This window comes from Apteryx rowi, unplaced genomic scaffold (genome assembly GCF_003343035.1).
Source record: "Apteryx rowi isolate R43461 unplaced genomic scaffold, aptRow1 scaffold_9, whole genome shotgun sequence".
Lineage (NCBI taxonomy): Eukaryota > Metazoa > Chordata > Aves > Apterygiformes > Apterygidae > Apteryx > Apteryx rowi.
In genome coordinates this window covers 669,843-686,433 of record NW_020451204.1, presented here as the reverse complement: position 1 = coordinate 686,433, position 16,591 = coordinate 669,843, and the positions used below count along the sequence as shown (strand labels likewise).

The 16,591-nt window shown below is 59.8% G+C and overlaps 1 protein-coding gene across 1 annotated transcript in view; it reads left to right on the top strand.

Moving 5' to 3' along the window:
* FAM208B (family with sequence similarity 208 member B) overlaps window positions 1-16,577 on the top strand; it is a 29,645-nt gene extending 13,068 nt beyond the window's left edge. The window contains exons 14-23 of the mRNA XM_026091109.1: window positions 2,422-3,343; window positions 4,276-4,512; window positions 6,249-7,173; window positions 7,572-8,145; window positions 9,171-12,155; window positions 13,250-13,378; window positions 13,750-13,903; window positions 14,779-14,884; window positions 15,696-15,877; window positions 16,326-16,577. Of these exons, the coding sequence (XP_025946894.1) occupies window positions 2,422-3,343; window positions 4,276-4,512; window positions 6,249-7,173; window positions 7,572-8,145; window positions 9,171-12,155; window positions 13,250-13,378; window positions 13,750-13,903; window positions 14,779-14,884; window positions 15,696-15,877; window positions 16,326-16,444 (6,333 nt within the window). The 3' untranslated portion in view covers window positions 16,445-16,577. The remainder of the gene's footprint in view (window positions 1-2,421; window positions 3,344-4,275; window positions 4,513-6,248; window positions 7,174-7,571; window positions 8,146-9,170; window positions 12,156-13,249; window positions 13,379-13,749; window positions 13,904-14,778; window positions 14,885-15,695; window positions 15,878-16,325) is intronic.
* Window positions 16,578-16,591: the final 14 nt, after the last annotated feature.

The window sequence follows — 16,591 nt, the reverse complement described above, 5'->3', positions numbered from 1 at the left end:
GAGATAACGAGTGAGATGGGCTCCGTGAGAGGTCGCTGCCGGCGTGGGCAGGGGGAGGAGGAGGGATGGGGAGGAAAGGACCTTGCTCCCGTCGCAGCAGCCAGCGTTCGCAGGCTCGGCTGGCTTGCGTAACTCCGCTTGGGACACCCGGCTGCGAGCTGGAGCCGTGCGGACACGGGTCCGCTTTCGCCTCTGCTGACTCAGCTGCAGGGTCCCTAGGTGCTGGCAGAGGGACCGTGACGACCGGTCGGGATGCGCAATGGGTGAGAGGGGGGGAGCCGCRGCGCTCTGCTGCCGTGAAGGTGAGTCCCAGCGCTGGGGCCTGCGAGGCGACTCCGGGCRCTGTTTCAAGGCTCTCTGCAGCCCCCAAACGCGCCTCTTTTCCGGCAGAGCAAACACCGAGTGAAGGCTGTAGGGTTTGAACCTGCAGATCTCGAAATGAGAGCGAGTTTCGATGTCTGCACGTATATTCTCTGTACCTGTTGGCTTTATACCGCGTCGCTCATGTGGAAATGCCCATGTTACGATTTCCTCCTGTGCACCTAAAGGCGGCGACCGCCCGGTCTCCCCCGGACACCTTCGCCTGCGCTCTCCTCACCCAGAAGTCCTTACAGCCTTGCAAATCCCCGAGCGGCATGTAAACAGGGGCCTTTTGCTCTGCGTAACTTCTGGCTCGCTCTCTGTTGAGTCATCCCAGGGACAAGCCAAGAGACCGTTTATGGCAGCGCGCGCTGGTATTTTAGTCCGCCCGTGTGCGTGTTGCGATGACTGGCGCTGCCCTCCCCGGAAGAGAAAATCGGCAGGAGAGCAGAGAGGACCCGCCAGCACATCTGGGCACGGATCGCTCTGGCCTTTCCGTTGTTTGGCCTCCAGCTGGAAACTCTCTTTTCCTTCGGGATCTGCGCAAGAAGCGGGCTTGTAAGTCGGGCGACGACGTGGTGATGACTAGGCGGTGTGGGCTGCAGATGCCTTTGAGGCCTGARTTCAGCCGGCCTGACTTGAAGGACTTAACTGCTGGTAGCTCGCGTTAGTGTGACAACTTCACCAGCTTCTTTTCTAGACGTAGGAGAGAGACAAGCACCTCCGGAGGCAGCTTGAAGATCCGACCTGCATCTGCAGGGGCCTGGCGCTCTCTGTTGAGCGCAGGGGTTAGAAGGTCCTTGCTGTGACGTCTGAGTTAAGCAACTAAAGTTGAGTGAGGTGAATGCCAGGAAGAGGGGACATGCGTGCAGACCAGACTGGAGGAAGGATCTGGCCACCCGGATATTGAGCCCCTGCAATGGGGAGAAGATACAGTCCAGAGCACAGGGCTCTGGTCGTGCAAGGCTGAACRCGAGCGTGTGCGCTGGGGGAGAGGGGAGCGAGGCAAGGGAAGGTGCGTGGTGGAGACCGGAGAGAGCGCCGGCCGCGAGGAGCATCCCGGAGCGAGGGCGGCGCCGTGGGAGCGGGAAGGTCTGGGGACRCACCGGCTGCGGCTGGTGTTGAGGTTAAAGAGGAGGCAAAGCTCGGGCACCTGGAAAGCAGCTGGCAGCACCGGCAAGAGGCCGGGGGGAGAGGACAACGCTGAGCAAGCACCATGCCGTGACCTTGAGTGTTAACGGCATCCAGATGTTCTCCTGCTGGGGCCAGCGGGACTCCTGCCTGCGCTGTCCCGCTCCTGCCTGCGCGAGCGGCGTTAGCCCAGCCGGCCGGGACTGTCCTGCATCCAAGACCTCTTCCCGCAGGGATTATAAACCCTGTCTGCGGTAGGGCTTCTCCTTTCCTTGAGGATCAAGCGGAGCCATGCAGCAGTTAGGGGGTGAGAAAGGACGCGCGTGAAGATGGCAGGGGCACCACAGAGGTACGAAAAGGGGGTGATGGACGGAAGCAGTCAAAGTCTCTCGGCGCAGATTCGAAGCACGAATAACGTTTCCCGTTTCGAAACAAGCGGCCTCTGAAGCCGCTGCCTCCCCGGGCAGGTGGTCCCCGCATCTGCTGCTGGGCCTTCCCCGTCCCCACATCTTCGTCCCTGCTGCTTCCGCTCGTGCTTGTGGCAGGTAGAGCCGGAGCCGCTGGAAGCGGCGTCTGAGCAGGAACAGCAGCAGCACGAGTGATCTGAACGCGGTGATAGTCTAAACGCCCTGCCTGGACAGGACAAAAAAAAGTCAAAGCCTGGACAAGTCCAAAAAAAAAAAAGCATTTTCCGAGTTCGGACTGTCCTAAATGTTGGGCTTCTTTAGAAATGTCGGAGCGAGGGGACCGGCCCGCTGTGCGTGAGATCTCGTCTTTTAATTTCCTGGCGAACGGGGCTGGCCGATAAAACAGCCGTCTTTCGTCTCGCTTTAATCCGCTTCCGACTCCCACGTGCGATTCTTCTGTACCTCCAGCGGTTCCAAACGTCCGTCAAATGAGGACGCTGCCCCTGGGGCTGGCTTTTTGTAGGTTGGCTTGTTGGGCCTTTTCATGCCTCTCACGTTGTGTTCACGTGCGGCGGCAAGGCCGTTTGAGGAATTGAATGCTTTTTTAACGCGAGTAATACTCTCTTCTTTTCCTTTCTCAGTTGACAGGCGAGATCCGAAAGCCGAAAGGGAAGACAGCGACATCTCTTTAAAAATAGCCTCGGTTTTGCCTGGGCTTCAGTATGCCGTACAGAAAGCCACCAGCTCTTCGGGCGAGGACGCGGTCGGTACCAGCGTACGTATCAAACAGCACTTCCAGGAATTTGCAAAGCTCGATCAAAACGCACAGCCCACCTCTGGCCAAAACAGCCGAGCTCCCCTTTCTTCCCTCCTGTCACCGGCCGAGGACGAAGGTGCTAATCCCTTTAAAAAATGCTCGGAGCGGTCTTTTTCCCAGCTGCAGCGTTATCTCTCCAATCCCGGCAGCTATACCCTGGAAATGTCGGCTGCCTTAGGATGTTTGGCCGGTGCCGTTCAGTCCCTTTGCTGCAACGCGGAGGCTGTTTGTAATGCGGACTCGTCTTCGGTTGTGCCGCCGGATCCTGTTCCCCCCGGCGCAGCGGCAGAAATAAAGGTCAAAAGCGAAACCCCGAAGCCTGCTGCGGGACCGAACCAGGGCGGCAAAGGGACCGCRGCGGACGGCAACTCGGCCGGCAAGCTACGGGTGCGGCAGAGCAAGAGGAAATCCAGCCGCGCCGTTGTGAGCAGCACCAGGAAGAAATGGTCCCCCCTCAAGATGCAGATGCATCCGATCGTGGCGGACGGCAGCAGAAACAGGAAAGCCACCAAGAAGAAAAAAATCAACATCGCTTTCTCTTTTCCCAAAAAGCCGGGGCTCGCGGCCAATGCTAACGAGCCCATGCTCAAATTAGCCAATTTGCAGTTTCCGCACAGAAGGAAAAGAGGTGAGTGCTGTATAATTGGGGTTGGCTTCCTCCTGCCTCGCTGGGGTATCCAGCGAGGATGCTCGGGCTTTTTTGGGGAACCCCGTTCCCTCGCGTTCCTCCCAGGGCCAGCAGACGCTGCCCGAGAGCATCTGCGTTGCCCTTGGCGGTGTCTGCGCCGTTACTCCTTCAGCCGGGGAAGGAGACCGGGGCAATGACGGGTGATTTCGGCGAAGGTGCCCAAAACTCGGGGCAATGGTCCATGCCGTTGCCGTCCTTTGCCGCGCAGGCAGCTCGGCCGCTCGCGGTTACCGCATCCCTTGTCCAAGGACCGCGAACGTCTCCGGCAAGGAGTAGTTGTCCAAGCCGTGGCTGTTAGGGGTTGCCTAGATAACCAGCCACCCTCTGTGATCCCGTTCTGGCTTCCTGAGAGCCAACCTTCTCGCCGTGGCCTTGACGAAATGAAAGGTGTGAGACTGATCCCACCAAACTTACTCTGCCGAAAGCTGGTCTCGGGCCGGAGCTGCTCGCAGGCCGCGGAGCCTTGTGCCCGGCCGTTGCTCTTGGCGCCGTTGCTGATCCATCTGAGAGGTCCTTAGGTGCCTCCTGGGGAGGCAGATAAGTACCCTCAGGGCACCAGCATGCCAGGCGGGAGCTGGAGTGGCATAATCCTTGGAGATCACGTATCGTAGGTCAGCAAAGCAGGGTTTTAATGAGCTAAAGAGGCAACGTTTAATTTTTAATAAGCGCTTACCAATGACTTGCATCAGTAACAAACCCACTTGAAAGATCAGACGTGTAAATCGGCAGTGGCTGACCGATACTCTGCTGCTGCCGTTCGCGCTTCGAGCGGTCCTTCCGCATTCCTAAACCCCTGCGTCTGGCGATTATCACTTTTAAATTTAAATACATCTCAAAACAAAAGCACCCCCCCTCCCTTTCCCTTGCCCCAGGTGCGGAGGTCCTGTCTGCAGAATTTGTGCACAAAACACAGTCGGAGCCTGTCCCGAAGGGAACCTCAGCTCCCGGCGATCCTGGCGTGGAAACAAAGAGACCGAAGACGCTGAAGAAACCAGATGTGAAGAAGGTTCCTGGCGCTCAGCCAGCCCCGAAGCCGGCGAAGAGCAAGATGATGAAAAGCGTGGCTAGCAGCCCGTCGAAGCCTCAAGCCAAAAAGCAAGCGGAAAGCGGTAAGAACACTGGTCCCTGCGGAAACCTTTCCTTTAAAAGCGGAGCTGCCTGACATCACGGTCGGGTCACGACCGGGCTGTCGTAACAAGAGCGGACGGACCGCGCCGTTTGGCCACGCGGGTCCGGATGGGGGTCTGGGCGCAGCTGCCCCGCGGTGGGAAACGCGAGGGCGACCCTGAACGTCCCCAGCATCGGATGAACCCCGAATCCCGCCGTTTGCATCCTTGGCAAACTTCCGGGATAGCTTAAACCGCTCCTTTTTAGCGGCTGAGCTCGGAAACGGTATCAAGGCAGCTCACCGACAGCACAGTACGACCTCACAGGCAGCGTCTGCCTGGATTTTTAGCCCCTTACGTTATAAATCCGGTGGTTTTAAGAAAGAGCGAACTGTCGCGCCCTTCGCAGACGGCCTGCAGCGGGTTTGAAAGGCGCCGTGGAAAGCCCTCGAGTGCAGCGTCTGCAGGTGCCGGCCAGGAGTCTGCTTTTAAACTGAGAACCACTATTACGGCGCCAAAATAAACGCTGGAACGGGAGAGCCGGTTTTTTTGGGGGGGTAATTTGTCATGTTTGCTCGCACTCGCGCTTTGATGTGCTTTCTCAGACCTGTCTCTAGCCTTTCTTCCTCCCCTTCCTGGGCGAGGAGGAGGCTTTGAAGACTGGCTTTGCTCGATCTCTCGCCGCCGTGTGCCGTAAGGCTTCCCGCAACGCCGCAGCGTTGGTCAGCCCGCGCCGGCCGGGCGCCGCGGCCGTCGCCGGTGGGTCCCGGAGCGGCTCTGGCCGATGCTCTCGCACGGGCAGGGGGTGCAGGACGGACCCTGCTCTTGCCTGGCGGGCGCAGAGCTGCCTGTCCGCGGTACTGTAGGTAAAAATACGCTGAATGCCACCGTCTGCCAAAAATGCAAAATAAAAAGAGCGCTCAGGAATAAGAAATATGCAATTTAAACGGCGACGCTGCGTTTCCCAGGGAAATGAAATGTAGCACTTAGGGCTCTAGCACAGGGCTCGTTCAGTCGGGTTCTGCTTGGAGAGAGGATTTGTGCTGTTTTTCAGTCCGAGGTATTAACCTTGTTTAATAATTTCATCTTGTTTTTATAAACATGGGCCCTGAGCCATGGCAAGGGGGGGTTTTAACACCAAAAACTACCCGGATTTTGCATGTATTCTGCGGCGCAGCTCAGGGGCAGGTTATGCTCTGGAAGGGACGTGCGAAGGGAAACATGAGGGCAGGGTGGCTTTTTCTGCGTTTTAGAGGGGGGTTTTGTAACTATGTGGATTACCGAAAGCCCAGCCCAGGGTTTTTCTGTGGTTAAGATCGCAAATATTCAGGCAAAAAGCAAGTATAAAGCAAAGAAAAAGGATTAGGGAAACGCTTAAAATATCTCGTGTTGCACTGGCATTTCTCCTTTCTGGCCAAATTACCCTGTGCTTGGAGGTCGAGGAAATATTCACTCTGGGTCCTTTGCCTTTTTTTTTGGAGAATAAATCCCATTCCTGAAGTCTCTTGGATCCCAACTCTGAATCCTTCTTGTAGCAGCCATGGCCCACGTGACCATGGAGTTTTATTTTTAAATCCGCAAAGTCCATGTTGGAGAAACACCTTTTTACTGGCCAAAGTGAGGCCGTTCAACACGGAGGTGCCGCGGTAGCTGTCTGAAAGTCGATCGTTCGTTAGCAACGAACGCCGGCAGGGCCGCGGGGCCCTCGTTTATTCTCTGACTTTGCTTTTCCCTCGCAGAGCGGAAGGAGCCGTTCTCCGTCCTCCCGAGCGAAGGCCTTTGCAAAAGCCAAGGAGCAGCAAGCGAGACGCGTGCGCTTTACCCCAGCGGTGTCGCCGCCGCCGAGGACATCGGTCTGCGAGGAGACGACTACGAGTCCCACGCCTTGAACTTGCTGGCCGATCTGGCCCTGGGTTCTTGCATCCCTCCGCTCATCCCCGCGGACGGCGCCGCGGCCGCCGTGTCCTGCAGCCCGTCGAAGGAGCAGCGGAGCCATCGCAAGCCCAAGCCCTCGCGCGTTGCTTTCGACCACGAGTACCACCGGGTGGACAAGCTCGCCAAGGGGGGCGGCTCTCCCAGCAAAGCGTCACCCAACCACAAGCTTCCTTCTGCCGGAAAAATGGATTTTAAAAAAGACTCGGCCCCGCCTCCCAGGGAGAAAAGCCCCGGGATTTTCAGCAAGAAGAACAGCCTCAGCCCCAGCTCTTCAAAAACCCGTGCGTTGCCTCCGAAAGAAGCTCAAGAGCCCGCCGAGGTGAACAAGCACTCTTTCATCTCTTCCGARCACTCGTACGCCTCGCAGATGCCCGAACACCCAAGGAAACACACGCATCCCAGAGGAATCCCGTACCCCGGGCCGGCACCTTCCAGAAACGGGGCCAGAAACGCCCGCCCGGGACCGCTGGTGGGCAAAGTCCTGCCTTTCCGTCACCAGCAGAACAGCACCCACCACCCGCAGCGACCCTTCGAGGCCGTGGTGGCGAGGCCCCGCGGCGGCGCGCTCTCCCCCCGCCCGAAGGAGGACTTCGCCAAGTCCCACACGGTCAACAACTGCGGCGGGTCCGTGAAGGTGACGTGCCGGTGGGAGGCCGAGTATCTCTTCCACCTGGACAGCAGGTACACCAACGACGCCCTGGAGAAAACCGTCATCCGCGCCCTGCACGGGTAAGTCGGTCCGCAGGGTCGTCCGCAAGGGATTTTTGCTTTTTTGCTGGATGTCGGCAGCACTTTTGCCAGGGGGGTTTCTTTGCTCTTGCCTTTCCGCTTTGCTTCTGCGCGCTAATCGCTTTTTTCCCCCACGCTCGGATGTCCGGCTTTGTTGCGTTAAAGCCGTGGTGCCTTCCTGTGGCACGAACCCAAACGCTCGTTTGTGGTCACAGGTTTCTCTTTTCTTTTTTTCCAACGGGTCAAAAATAACAAGCGATCTGTGGACGCAGCTGAGCTTTTGCGGCCCCCCTGCTTCGAGGTTTAGTGCTGCGGGGAGCCAGGAGATGAGTTAGCGTGTGCTGGCGAGCTGGAGGGAGGATGAGGACGTTTCAGGCTGTGTCTGCTTTCCCTTCCAGGCCCTGGGACCCCGATTTGCCCGACGACGTGGAAGAAATGAAGCTGATACTTCACATGTGGGTGGCTCTCTTCTACAGCAAACCCAGCAAACTCCTGAGCAGCACAAGGAAGGTGGTGGAGCACAGCAACCCCGAGAAGTACGTCTCGATAAACAGCACCGGGGACTTTTTTGAGTTGAGTGATGACAGCGAGGACTGTTTTGGGTTGGAGACGTGCCCTGCAGACTCACAGTCAGACCCTGACCAGACCCCCAGCAGCTTTCCGGAGCCCAGCGCACGTTACCAGGGACCTTTCCGCCCAGAAGAGGGCCCTGCAGACTCTCAGGCGGACGCAGATAGGACTCACAGCGTTGTCGATAGTACGGTATCTTCTTCCTTAGGGGAGCTGCCCTCCGGGGAGGAGCCGTCCTCCACAAGCTGTCCCGAAAGCCCTTCCCTCGCTGAACGTGCTGACGAGAGCAACCTGGCTGTGGAAGACGGGTGGCCGGCGGTCGCTCCTGGGGAGCGCGTGCACGACGTCTCGGTCGTCGCTGCGGTAAGAGCTTGGGGTTTGCTTGATATGAGTCTGCAGGGAGCGTGAGGCGTTTTGTGCTTCCTGGAGCAGGTTTTTCCAAGATTAGTGGAGCCGACCTACCCGTGGGCTCGCTTGGAGCCAGGTAGGGTGGGTGCTCTGTCAGGACACGGCGGCGTCCCCCAAAAGTTAGCTGCCCCRAGGGATTGTCCTGCAGGCAAACTCGGAGTCACGGCGAAAAGGAAGCTTTCAGGCTTCGCTTCCAGTTTGGAGGTCCTCTTGGATTGACCTGGCATCTCCAGGCTCTGGCAAAAGCCACGTCCATCCTTGTCCAATCTATCCATCCTCTAATTGCTCTAATTCCTCCTKCTTCGAGAGCCTCGATGTGGATGCTCTCAAAGCGGGAGGAATTAGAGCAATGACTTTAAGGAATTTTTACAGTTTCTACGGTCTACGGATGGTCAGGATTTGGGTAAAATTGAAACACAGGTATCTACAGCCATGTTTTCAGCCTGAATCCTCTGGATGAAAACAATTCCTGTAATACCTCTGCCCTGTGAACAAGTGGGCAGCAGCCGTAGGACCGCAGCTTTTTCGCACAAGGCAAAAAAAAATATCCCAAGGTTTTGACCTGGTCTAGTGTTGTGGAGCAGGCGGAAGCGTTTTGGGAGGAAACCTGGGATCTCTGTGCATCGGTGCCGTTCTYGCTTGCTCAGACAAGACAAACCCAGCAGAGGTAAGAGGAGGCTGTCGCATCGATTCCCTCTGGGCACCGCGTGATGCCCCCAGCACAGTCCRGCCTCTTTTTAAGACGCTTCAGCTTATAAACGGAGTCGAAGGTTTCCAAACGCTTCCCTCGCTGTCCGTGCAACTCTGCTTGCCGGCCRCGATGGGGGCGGCCGTGAGAAAGCTCAGCTGGGGTCAGGATTCATCCTGGACTTATTTTAGAGACTAATTTAAACTGKTCTCCCCAGATGTTGGTACTCGTAAAGTCTGGAAATTTAAAATAGCCGTGATCTCCTGCGCTAGCATTTCAATTCCCACATTTGCCTCCCGTGAGGATTAACCTCTGAGCTGTGTCGTTTCAGGAGGAGCCGCCCAGAGAGAGACCGCTGGACGCTACGATCGCCCCCGACCCTTCGGACGAGCTCGGCGACGCCAGCAGGCCCCCATCTGCGCCGGACAGGGAAAACCCACACGATGGAGACCTTAATGTCCGTAGGGATTCGCGGAGCAGCACCCCGTGCACGCGGCACGGACGTGGAGAGCAGCTGGAGAGYGGGTGCCCTGGTCCTCCCGAGGAAAGGGGCAGCGCGGGAGGCGGCRGGYGCTGCACGCYGGTTGGGGAAGGCAGCCGGGCTGCCGGCGACGGGCCGCGACCTGCCTGCGATTCGATGCCTGTAGAAGCGAGTCCCAGAAGCGCAAAGCCGGACCGACCTGGCGGAGAAGGCAGGGAATCGCAAGACTCCTCAGGACRTGGGGAAAGAGAGGAGGAAGAGATGGAGGAGGAAAAAAAACAGGAGGAGGACTCCGGGTGTGAAAGCGTGGTCCTGGGGCCTCTTGATTTAGTGTCTTCTGAAGGCAGCAACGTGGACATGGAGCACGGAGACAGGGAGAYGACGCCAGTGAGTTCGGCACATCCGGAGGACCCTGCCGTTCCTGGAGAGGGCCCAGCGCCCGGCCCCGCTGCCTTAGCGTCCCCCTGCCAGCACRGATTAATGCCAGCGCTGTCGGCTGCAACCGGTCCCAGCGAAACAGCCCCGAGCCCGTGTGCGCTGCGAGAGCCCCGGGAAGCTCCAGATACCCCAGGTGCGGAGACAAACGGTGTCGATTTGGTGCACGAAGCCGGTCCATCGGATGGGGGGTTGTCCTGCGACGGCGGGTTGATGCCTGATCCGAGCCTTCTCCGTGGGGCGCAGGCCGTCGGCGTCCCAGCGGCTGCGGTTACAGGCAGYGTCAGCCCCTCCGGAGAGGTGCGCGGGGCCGGTTTGGAGCCGAGCGACGGGGATCGTGCGCCCTCTGCAGAAACGCGGGCGCCTGCGGAGAGCGAAGCTGCCGGCGCCGCTGGCCTCGAGCCGCCAGGCGGTCAGGGACCGTCACTCGCGTTGTCCGCYGACTCCGGCCCTGTCCACCTCGCGCCTCTCGATGGAGCGACAGGTCTGGGGGCTCCTCTGGAGAASCAGGAGGCCACGGTGGACATCCCAGCTCCACCACCAAGCGGCCTAGGAGAGGGCGGCTGCCTTTCCCGAAGGTGCAGAGGGGACTTTTGTGCCGATCTCGCTTCGCTGAGCAGCGATGAACCGAACCGAGAAGGGAACGAGCTGCCGGTGGGCCAACAGCCTAGCGGCTCTTCTGCCGGCCGGACAGACGTGCTGGGCGACCCCCCAGCAGCAGGTGAGGACCAGGTCTTCTCCTTCGACCGCGCAGCCTTGGGAGGCGACGCTGAAGCCGGGAAGAGCGGCGAGGTGCATTTGGTTGCCGGAAAGCCGCCGGGGAGCTCTCCCACGGAGGTGCCCGGGCCTGGAGACCCCGGATCGGCGCCTCCTTCTCCCTCTCAGCTGGACTCGGCCGCCAGAGCGCGAACGGAGACGCACTGCCCGGCCCTGGCTCCAGATGGCACTCCAAGGTCTCGCTACGTGGCCCAGGTTCAACCAGGCACCCGTGCAGGGCGCGAGAGCCCTGGGGGCCACGCGGACGTGGCAGGGAGGTGCGAGGAGGGACCTGTCCCACGTGAGGAGGTGGACGGAGGAAGCGGCGTCTCTCCCGCCAGCCCGGCGCCGTTCGTGCCGCTGGGGGAATGTGGTGCCGCGCGGGACCGGAGCAAGCTCGGAGCGAAGGAGTCCGGCTCATTTGCTGATCTGCACTGTGCCGTCTCGGAGCAGGGAGAGGGAGAAATCCCCAATCCCCCCTTTCTGGCATCGCTGCCACACGCACGCCAGGAGTCTGGGCAGAGCCCGGAGCTCAGCGACGCYGGGGATGTTTCGGACGTGCTGCTGAGGGCAAAGCTGTTCCCCAGCGGAGACGGACGTGGRGGCTGGACCTACGAAAAGCCGTTGTACGGATCTTCCTCCGGCGACTCGGACCAGGAGCACTTTGGAGGGACCATCCRCCCCCCGCTTAAATCCTGGGCTTCCTCTAGCACGAAATCCACAGATGCCGCAGACGCCAGCACCGGCTGCGACTCCTCCTCGGTGAGCTCGGAGCACACGGAGGGGCGCAGCGAGGCCTGGAGCTCCCCGGGAGCGCGGGAGGGCTGGTCGCGGGTCGAGCCCCACGGGCCGGGGGACGGCAGCAGCAGGCACGTGCCGCCCTACGTCAGCATCACGGACAACCGGGGGGTCCCCAGGGATTACCTGAACTTCACCGTCACCAGAAAACACCGGGACGGGGCGGGAATTTTGCAGCCTGCGAAGAGACGCAGCCGTCGTGCGGGGCAGTTGCACTTGCTGAGGTCGCCGGTGGGGACGTGGAGGGGTTTCGAGGAGGCCACCCAGGACACGCTGGACTTGGAGCGCCTCCGTTTCCACTATAAGCTAAAACAGATCCTGAGGAGCRGGAAAACCCCCTTTCCTACCTCCGGGAGCATCTCGCCGAAAGACTTTCCTCCCCGGCTAACGGCCGAGCCGTGTCCCGGTGGAGACGTGCTCGCCCCGCGCAGCAGGACCCCCTTGCAGGTGACACTGCTGCCTGCGGCCGCGAGGTCCGGGGTCGCGGCGCCGAGCCGGGACTGCGCCGCCCCCGTCCACCTCCGCAAGCTCAGATACGACAATAAGCTAAAGGACTCGCGGGGCGACATCGCCGTCATCCTCGACGAGTACGCGCGGTTCGACAGGGTGATGCTGAGCAGGCTCGACGCGGGTGCGGGGCCCGGCCCGGCGCCCGGCGAACCCGCTGGCGGGCAGCCGCGCTCCTCGTGCCCCCGCCAGCAGACGGCCGCCTTCGAGGACATGATCGCCGACCTGTGCGGCACCCTGCGCTTCCGCCTGCGCCGCGTGGCCGAGGAGGCCTGCGGCCGCGCCGGCCTCTTCTACCTGGTGGAGACRGGCGAGGACCTCTTCTTCGCGAGGGCGAAGGTAATGGCCGGTCCCGCCGTGGCTGGGGGACGTGAGACCAGCACGGCCGCTAGACGCTGGCCTTTGGTTGCCTCCAGCCAGGAGCCGTCTCTGCCATTTCACCTCGGCTCCCAGAACCCAAAATCCAACATCCCCTGGGCCAAAACGTACCAACATCAGCCCAAACTCACCCTCCCCAAAGTGGTTTTTGCTTGACCTCTGATAAAAGGGTTGGAAATCCAGGGAGGAGGTTGAGCACGTGGTGGGACGTGCTGCTCCAAAATCACTGCGACGCCGCAGCTGGGGCACTGCAGCCCCGTGCCAGCAAAGGAGCCCTGGTCTCGCACCCTGGACCAAAGCCAGCTCATCTCCAGCCTGGTTTCCCCGTGCTGCTTYCCTACCCTCTTCCTCGCCCATCCGGCTCCCGGGCAGTGGGGTCAGCACAAGCCCAGGACCATGTATCCATGGGTATAAACGTGCCGTAGGAAACCCCATGGGAGCGAGGTGGAACGTAGAGGGCTGAGCTGCTCAGAGCTGCTCTCCYCCTTTGGTCAAACTCAACATCCTTGGTGTAGCTTTTCTTGGGGGCCGTGGTTTCATGCTCATTTTACCCAGGGAACGTCCGTCTCACACTCATAATGCCCGAGTTTAGCTGAAAGCCCTTGGTGTGGCCACTGCTGGTTTGGATGGACACGGAGGTGGCTTTCAGCTGCAGGTCCGGGACGTTGGGCTCTGTTTGTCCCATTGGGTTCGTCCCACCTGGCTTTTACCCGGGGCCTTCATGCTCTGCTCACCCGGTACCCAGCAAAGGGACCATCTCGTCCCACCAGACCCGAACCCCCAAGGAGCTAAACCCCTTTGGGGAGCATCCGATCTCTATCTGCAAGTTCTGCCTGACCTGAACTGTGTTTGAAAAGCTGGGAGAAAACCTCTCCAGTGATACCTAAACACGATAAGGTGGTTGGGTTTTCTCTCATCAAGTGCAAGTCCAAGAGTAAACGCTTTGCAATAAGCCACAGCTCCCGCTGTCCACTGGGGATCGCAACCCGCTTGCAAAATCGTGACGGACGTCTCCGTACAGACGCGCTTAYGTGCTGCAGCGATCTCTGTTTCAGACCTTGCTGAAGGAAGACGGCCACACGGAGATCGAACCGCTGAACTTCTTCTGCAAAGCGAAGCACCCGGACACCGACCGGCTGCTCGTCGTCATCAGGAACGAGGACATATCTTTGCACATCCACAAGGTAAGGTCCGAGCCTTTCTCTTCTTCTTTTTTTCCTGCCAAAAAAACCCAAATACCTCGAAAGGCTGAAGCCAGTGAGCCCCGCTTTCCTGCTGTCACCGTTTTTGAGCACCGAGCAGCGGCACTTGGAGCCACCCGGCTCGTGGGCGCTYGGGGCTGTCGCAGCAGCCTGAGCTCCCCGCGGGCGATGAAGGCTCCTAGGGCATCCCGCGTCGTCGTTCGGGATCGGGCGCGAGCGTCACGGCGGCRCAGGTGGAGGCCGGGGCGGCTTCCCCGGTTCTCCCCGGCGCGGGGTGAGTTCGGGGCGGGAGGAGCGGCGCGAGCTCTGGCGAAACGCGGCTTATCGCACCAAAGCGCGTCTGCCTCGAGCAGGTCCCGTGCTTGCTGCGGCTGAAGCACTGCCCGAACGTGGTGTTCGCCGGGGTGGACAGCCCCGAAGACTTAACGGGACGCACGTACCAGGAGCTGTTTCATACCGGCGGCTTCGTGGTCTCGGACGACGAGGTGCTGGAAACGGTAACGCTGGGTGAGTCTCACCGCGTCCCCTCGCTTGCGTGCGAAYGGACAGCGTCGGCTCCCGGAGGGGGAATTCATGGGGAAAGTTGCCGCTGTGTTTCCGGCCTTCGGATCCTCCTTAAAACCACAGAAACACGTTGTACGGAGTTTGCGATGTTCAGAGGGGAGCAGGGAGATACCTGGGGCTTTGCCAGGCTCCGCTTCTCTTTAAGAGAACCAGGATTGTCCTGGGAGAGCCGGAGCCGGGCTCAGCCGAGCCGCRGCACAGCATGAGCGGGGAGCCAGCGCTGCCTGCTCCCAGCATCGCTGAACTGGTGTGCCACCATCTGCTTCCAAAACCTTGCCACGGGCGCCCTCTCCTCCTGCTTTCAGGGGGGGGKTTTTCTGTTTCTTCTGTTTGGCATTTGTGAGACCCCACCTGGGTCCAGTTTGGGCCTCCCAAAGGCAGACATTAATGTACCGGAGCAAGTACAGCAGAGGCCACCAAGGTGGTCGAGCAGCACAGGGTGTACAAGGATGGTCAGCTTGGAGAGGAGAAGCCAAAGGGGAGAGAGACCTTATTGCTCTCTTCAACTCCCTAATGGGAAGGGGCAGAGAAAACAGAGCCAGGCTCTTCTTGGAGATGCAGTTATGGGACAAGAGGCAATGGGGACAAGTGGCACCAAGAGATGTTCCTAGTAAGGACAAAAATTCACAGCAAGGGTGTTCAAACATGGAGACGGAGGCCCAGAGAGGTGGTGACTCTCCATCCTTGGAGATRCTCAGACCTCACCTAGACAAGGCCCTGAGCAACCTAAGTTGGCCCTGCTTTGAGCAGGTTGGAGCAGAGACCTCCAGGCGCCCCTTCCATCCTTAGTCACCTTCTGACTCCTGCTGTTTCCCCAGGGCAACTGAAAGAGGTGGTGAAAGTGCTGGAGAAGCTGAACGGCAGCGGGAGGTGGAAGTGGCTCCTTCACTACAAGGAGAGCAAAAAGCTCAGAGAAGACCTAAGGTAACGGCCCTGCRGTCGCGGGTCCCTGGTCCCTGCTGTCCTGCTCATCGCCACGGCGAGGACGTAACCACCACTGTGGATTATGGTGTCCCTGCGTGCAGCCGGTGTGGGGACGCAGGGCGAGTGAGGAGCCTCTGGTTGAGCTTTGGTCTCTTACAGGAGGAATTGGAAGGTTTCTGTTTAAATGAGAACTTTTCTTTATCAGTAAGAGACTTTGTGCCCCGAGTCTGGAATCGCTGTAGGTCAGCGTTTGTAGGCTAGAAGGTAAAATGGGATGGTTGATGGTTGGGGGTATTTTTTTTTAATACCTGTCTGAGATGGAGCAGCAGGACGTGGGACCTGGAGAGGATCCGCTGGCCTGAAACGCTGCGTTTTGCACGTGATGCTGAATGAGGCAGCGCTCTGGCGGCTGCTTCTTGCACCCCGCCGTGTCTCCATAAGGCGGTTTCTCCCCGCTTTGGCAGAGACGCCCRTTGCGTTACGGCCTGCAAGGGGCTGAGGAGAGGCACAAATCCCGTTAGGCTCGAAAAGCTGCAGGCTTCGAAGGTTGCCTGGCGGGAAGGGAGATCGGTTTGGCCGGCTCGCCCCRGCTGTCCCGTCTTGCGTGTACGGGGAGCTCGGGGTGGTTTCCTGGACCTCTCTCTGCCCCTTCTCCTCTTGGCCGTTTCCTTTTCCGCCCCGTCACTTGTGCGGTTTGTGTGAGCAAGGAGGACGTTGCAGTGGGACGTCCCTTCGTGCCCGCTGGTCGCGCGGGAGAGGGAACGGGGGGCGCCGCCACGCGCCGTTGCAGCTCGCCCCCCTCTCCTGGCAGGGTGGACGCCAACGCCCACAAGAAGAACCTGATCCTGAAGTCGTGCCAAGGAGCCGATCTCATCGAGGTGCTGCACTACCACTCGTGCGACTCCAGGTCGTCCCCGAAATCCGAGTACGTGAAGTGCTTGCTGAACCTGCAGGTGCAGCACATCAGCGCCAGGTTCGCCGTGTATCTCACAGGTGAGGACGGGCTCCGGGCGCTGCTCTCGTTCCTGGTCCTCTCCACTCCAAGCATCCCTGAAAATTGCCCTGGGATTGCTTAGGGCCTCGTGGGAGATGGACAACGTAGGGGAAGGGCGATGCACGAGAAGGGTAGCTCAGATTTAGTACCGAGCTTTGCTGCGAGGGCGAAGACACTTACATCGGCAGCAGCACAGGTGAAACCGGTTCACGGTACGGAGAGACGGGGGGGAGTCGGACTTGATGAGCTCCGAAGCTTTGCAAAATGGAATCATTGCAGTGGGATTTGGGGCATTTTCTGGCGGGCTCAGCCCCGTCTTGGCAGCAACGTGGGGGTCACGTCTGCTCGTTAAGTCAGGCCGACGGCTCCTTTTGCTCCTAGAAAAGAAGCAGAAGGAACAAGCTCGTTTGAGGAGTAAGAATTATAACGCCGCTGCTTCCTTTGCAGAAAAGCCCGGTCTCAGCAGGGAGGTCTTTGAAAGCCAAGGCATCCTCGTGGCCGACGTCAACACCTTCCTCGGGACCGTGCAGAAAGTGGCCGCCCCGTTCAGAAGAAGCTACTGGTGAGGGAAGAGCTGGGCCTCGACCCCCCCCGCCTTGTCCCCAAAAAGCCAGCAGCACCCAGGCTGCGAATCGCCGACGTCCGGAAACGAAACCGCGAGGAGGCTGCAAACAGGCCGCGGGGGCGGCGATCCGGCTGTCGCGGCCCCCCCC